General features: G+C 36.1%; 1 protein-coding gene across 1 annotated transcript in view; it reads right to left on the minus strand.

Annotated features, from left to right (window-relative positions):
- PIK3C3 (phosphatidylinositol 3-kinase catalytic subunit type 3) overlaps positions 1-6,000 on the minus strand; it is a 144,965-nt gene that overhangs the window by 92,439 nt on the left and 46,526 nt on the right. Inside the window, exons 6-7 of the mRNA XM_019637896.1 lie at positions 1,113-1,217; positions 70-162 (exon numbers count right to left, since the gene is read on the minus strand). Of these exons, the coding sequence (XP_019493441.1) occupies positions 70-162; positions 1,113-1,217 (198 nt within the window). The remainder of the gene's footprint in view (positions 1-69; positions 163-1,112; positions 1,218-6,000) is intronic.

The raw sequence follows: 6,000 nt of genomic DNA on the forward strand, positions 1-6,000 counted from the left end.
TCATCGACAACAAAGTTCACAGATACATTAGATTATATATATATATATGAAAAGATTCAAAAAACTCACTTTTTCTTGATTAGTAAGATAATATCTAAACTTCCAAACAAGATCTTGTTCTTCATATGTAAGTTGCTTGGTTGGTGGATAACTCACAATAATCTACAAAAGAAAAAAAAAGAACTACTTTTGTCAAATACATTCCTTCTATAAGTTTCCTACATGTATTTAAAACTTTTCATTTGTCTAAACATATCTATACTAGAACTATTATAGAAGCAAGGAGAATGTACAGGCAGCCAAGTAAGACTTAAAAGTGCTGTATATATCAATCCAGAAAGGATATTATTAGCGTGGAAGAGAGAGAAAAAGATAAGATGAAAAAGGCATACTCCATCTAAAAGTATATAACTATAGAGCTTATTTAATTCAACCAGAAACAAAAGAAACCAAAATAACAAAAGCCTCCCCACAAAAGGGAAAAATCCGAACAATAAATGTTTCTCTTATCATGTTAATGTGTGAGACAACACGTGTGCGCACACCAAGGCCCCTGTCAGGCAATGCGCCTTACAGCCAGATTCCAAGACTGCTGTGCCACAAAAGTATTATATACACTATTTGTCCCTCCGTCCCCAGGGCTAATATATTTCCGGAAACCCAATAATAAAAAAACTATAGAAATGTGAAATTGTTGAAATCAAGTAAGGTTTATTACTCTGGAAAAAAACATTCATCTAAATTACTTTTAACTGAAGTGTCATCACATCACTTGCAACCAAAAGACCCATTTAGGGCCAGCCGGGTGGCTCAGCTGTTTCCAGTGAGCTCTGAGCAACAGGGTTGCTGGTTAGATTCCCACCTGGGCTAGTGGTCTGCACACCCCGTAACTAGATTGAAAGCAGTGGCTGGACATGGAGCTGAGCCTGTGCCCTCCACAACTAAGACTGAAGGACAACAACTTGACTTAGAGTTGATGGGTCCTGGAAAAACACAATGTTCCCCTTCCCCAATTCCCCAACACTGTTCCCTTCCCCAATTCCCCCAATGAAATCTTTTTTTTAAAAATACCCATTTAATTATTTTTACATTAATATTTTATAAATCCTTACATTTAGCTGATCTCTTGTGGCAGCATTAGGTTTGAGATCGTGGTCTGAAGGTCCACTTCTTAAACTCCGGGCAAGCTTGTGGTGTTTGCTCTCAACTAAATTCTCCTATAAATTATTTTAATATATTAATCAACAATGCAAAGTTCACCCAAAGGAAGTTTCAAAAGCCAGTTAGAAATAGAAAGATAGTTACTTATATAAGACTATTTTATAATACTTAATATTTATTTTTGTTACAACTTTAGTCTCCTAGGTATGATTTAAAAGTATATCACCCTTGTGAGATAGGGAAACGAAGCATGCTTTATGCTTCACTGGTGCCATGATACACACACGCCATTCCAGTTTCTTAAAACATCCGCTCCTCCTGCTCCAGGTATTCAGGATTTTATCCACTCAAACAACACTTTCACTCTAAGATCGTCCCTGACAATCCAGAGTGAAGCATTCCCTCTTCCTATGAGCTACTAACAACCTTGTGATATTGCAGTGCTTATCATCTTAGGCTTATCAACGGCCAATAGTAACTGAGGGCAGGGACCATAATACTTCATAGAGATATCTGCTGCTAACTATTTACCTGTGGCCAAAATTGTTTGTTTTAAATGTACTGTCTTTGCTTAAAGACTTTTATTTTATTTATTTTTGTATGGGTGAATTGTCTGTTAACGTCTTTTTCCTAACTTTCAACTGGCTTTTTGATCCTTTGTTCTTTAGTTTCTAAGAATTCTTTATATACTAAATATTCAGCCCTTCGTGATGTAAATAACAAATAGTTTCTCCCAATTTATCAATGGTCTTTTGACTTTGTTATGGTGTTTTTCCCATTCAATCAATTTTTTAATGCAATCAAATTTAGCAATCATTTCTTTGACTGCCTCTGGATTTTGAGTCATCATTAGAAGGTTTTTCCTTACACTGAGAGTAAAGTACTAGTAAAGTTTCATTTTTCAACATTTAAATCCCTGATCCACTTAGAGTTTTTCCTTATGTATGGTGTGAGGTATGGATCTGATTTAATTTTATCTTTTTCCAAATGGTTATTCAGTTCCTCAGCTCCAGTGATGAAATGCTCCAGTGATGAAATGCCATCTTTATCATATACTAATTTTCATATTTACTTGGTTCTATTTCTGGGCTTTTTATTTTGTTCTACCAATCTATTTGTATATGTACATGTGCTAGTACCACACTGTAATTACAGAAGTTTCACAGTCTGTTTTATTGTCTGTTACAGTAGTATACCAGGCCAGTGGCATTCAGTTACTTTGTTAAAATATATCCCTCTATATAGTAAATAATCATGGCTACAAACTGAACTGAATTTTTGAGCACAAGGGGTGAGGAAAGTAGTTTATCTTTAAAAAAAAACAAACAAAGCAAAAAACAACTTTTGTTTTGTGCTTGCTAGCTTATATTTAAAACTAAAAATTTTTAACAGGGACCCTAGTTCTTTTTTTTTCTTTCTTAATTACAGCACCCATAATGTTAAAGCTGCAACTGTTGAAGAGCATTTTGTTTAGAAAATACACTAAATATACAGACATGTCATTTACCTGACATTTCGGTAGATGTTATACAAAAGTGATACCTATGATCCCAATATGACACAATTTGTTTACTCTTGACCATTTTGTAGGTAACCACCAAGTATATCCATTTGTGTCTTTCAAATATCCAGAATGCAAAATATAATTTGATTTTATAATGAAACTTCAGTGTCAATTTTAGATTAACTCAATTTTATCATGCTGTGCATAGGGACTGGGGAGGTACATAGGGTGTTTGTTTCTAAAAGATTCCCAAGTGACTCTTCCTTTGTAACTTTTTACTCTTTTTTTCCCTATCTCTTCCTCTGATGTTAGGCCATTAGCCATTACTTCACGTGTTAATTACCTGTATTTACCTCGGTCATCATGTTTTCATCTTCCAATGTACTACTTTTAATCTACTTTGGTTTCATTAGGAAGGTAGCTAACCTAATTAGAAATTCATAAAAGAAGGACAAAATGGTTCACAGTAATGCAAATGAGTTATAAGTATGAATATCAAGGTATCTAATTGTGTTGCTAAACGGATTTTTTTGCCTGGAACTTTCTATATCTCAAGTCATGTATTAAACCTCTGTTGCAAAGCAGGAATTCTTACCCTTTCATATCCATGAGAGAGCTATCATCTCAAAAATTTCAATAAGTAGGTATCTCAAAACCATCTAAGACACCATGATTCAAACTGAATAGTACTAGTAACTATTGGGTTGTCGGAAAAGTTATGACGCATTTTTGCAATGAAAACAGAAAAAATACGTCATGACTTTTCCGACAACCTAATACAATACTCTTCCATATTTTGCAACCAACCCAGTCCTCCTAAAATTTGCATCCTTTGATCCTAGTGTTATACCCTAGTGTAATTTCCCTTCTTTACAATGACAATCTTTCAAACACAGGCAGCCTAACTCAATTTTATTGCACTTTGCTTTATTGGACTTTGGAGATTTTTTTTTTTTTTTTTACAAAGTGAAGGTTCGTAGCAACGCTGCATCAAACAAGTCTATAGGTATCATTTTCCAACAGCATTTGCCCACTTCATGTCAGTGTCACATTTTGGTAACTCTTGCAATATTTCACACTTTTCCAACATTATTATATTCATTATGGTGACCTGTGATCACTGATCTTTAATGTTACTATTGGGTTGTCAGAAAAGTCATAAGTCATGACATATTTTTTATTTGCTTTTCGTTCCAAAAATATGTCAATACTTTTCCGACAACCCAATATTTTAACTGTTTTGGGGTGCCACTAATCTACCCTTATATAAGAAAGCGAACTAAATTGATAAATGTTGTCGGTGTTTGGAATGCCACTGACCAGGCATTCCCCCATCTCTCTCTCTCCTCAGGCCTCCCTATTCCCTAAGACACAACAATATTGAAATTAGGCCAATTAATAACCCTACAATGGCCTCTAAGTGTTCATGTGAAAGGAAGTCACACATCTCGCGCTTCAAGTCAAAAGCCAGAAATGATTAAGCTCAGTGAGGCAAGCATGTCGAAAGCCAAGATAGGCCCAAAGCTGGGCCTCTTGTGCCAAACAGTTAGCCAAGTTGTGAACGCAAAGGAAAAGGTCTTGAAGGAAATTAAAAGGACTACTCCAGTTAACACACAAACGATAAGAAAGCAAAACAGCCTTATCATTGATATGGAGTTCTAGTGGTCTAGATAGAAGGTCAAACAAGCCACAACATTCCCTTAAGCCAAAGCCTAATCCAGAGCAGGGCTCTAACTCTCTTCAATTCTATGAAGGCTGAGAGAGGTGAGGAAGCTGCCGAAGAAAAATACGAAGCTACCAGAGTTTGGCTCATGGAATTTAAGAAAAGAAGCCATCTTTGTAATATAAAAGTGCAAGATGAAGCAACAAGTGCTGATGTAGAAGCTGCAGCAGGTTCTCCAGAAGATCTAGCTAAGATCATTAATGAAGTGATGGAGGCTGCACTAAACAACAGATTTTTCAATTAGAGAGAACAGCCTTATGTTGAAAGAAGATGCTGCCTAAGACTTTCATAGCTAGAGAGCAGAAGTCAATGCCTAGCTTCAAAGACTCAAAGGACAGGCTGACTCTCTTGTTAGGGGCTAATGCAGCTGGAGTTTTAAGTTGAAGCTCACTTACCATTCTGAAAATCCTACAGTGCTTAAGAATTGTGCTAAATCTACTCTGCCTGTGCTCTATAAATGGAACAACAAAGCCTGGATGACAGCACGTCTGTTTACAACATGGTTTACTGACTATTTTAAGCCCACTGTTGAGAGCTACTGCTCAGAAAAAAAGATTCCTTTCAAAATATTACTGCTCATTGACAATGTACCTGATCACCCAAGAGCTCTGATGGAGATATAAAACTAGATTCACGTTGCTTTCATGCCCGCTAACACAACATCCATTCTGCAGCCCTGGATCAAGGAGTTATTTCAATTTTCAAGTCTTGTTAAAAAAAACATTTTGTAAAGCTACAGTTGCCATATACAGTGATTCCTCTGAGGGATCTGGGCAGAGTAAATTGAAAACCTTCTGGAAAGGAATCCTTATTCTAGATGTCATTAAGAACATTAGTGATTCATGGGAAGAAGTCAAAACATCAAGATTAATAGGAGTTTGGAAGAAGTTGATTCCAACCCTCATGGATGACTTAAGAGAGGTTCAAGACTTCAATAGCGGAAGTAACTGCAGATGTGATGGACATAACAAGAGAACTAGAATTAGAAGTGGAGCCTGAAGATGTGACTGAATTGCAGCAACCTCAAAATAAAACTTTAACAGCTGAGGAGCTGCTTCTTATGGATGAGCAAAGAAAGTGGTTTCTTGGAATGAAATATACTCCTGGTAAAGATGCTGTGAAGATTGTTGAAGTGACAACAAAGGATTTAGAATATTACGTAAACTTAGCTGATGAAGCAGTAGCAAGGTTTAACAGAACTGACTCCAATTTTGAAAGAAGTTCTACTGTGGGTAAAATGCTATTCAACAGCATCGAATGCTACAGGGTAATGGTTTGAAAGAAAGAGCCAATCGATGTGGCAAACTTCATTGTTGTCTTATTTTAAGAAACTGTCACGGCCACCCCAAATCTTAAGCAATGACCACCTTAATCAGTCAGCAGCCATCAACATGGAGGCAAGACCCTCCACCAGCAAAAAGACTACAACTCACTGGAAACTCAGATGATGGTTAGTATTCTTTAGCAATAAAGTGTCTTTTAATTAAGGTATGTACATTTTTTTAGACAAAATACTATTGCACACTTAATAGACTACAGGATAAGGCATAACTTCCATATATAATGGGAAACCAAGAAATTCCTGTGACTCGCTTTATTGCAGTGTTTATTT

The sequence above is a fragment of the Hipposideros armiger genome, unplaced genomic scaffold, assembly GCF_001890085.2.
Source record: "Hipposideros armiger isolate ML-2016 unplaced genomic scaffold, ASM189008v1 scaffold_36, whole genome shotgun sequence".
Taxonomy (NCBI): Eukaryota; Metazoa; Chordata; class Mammalia; order Chiroptera; family Hipposideridae; genus Hipposideros; species Hipposideros armiger.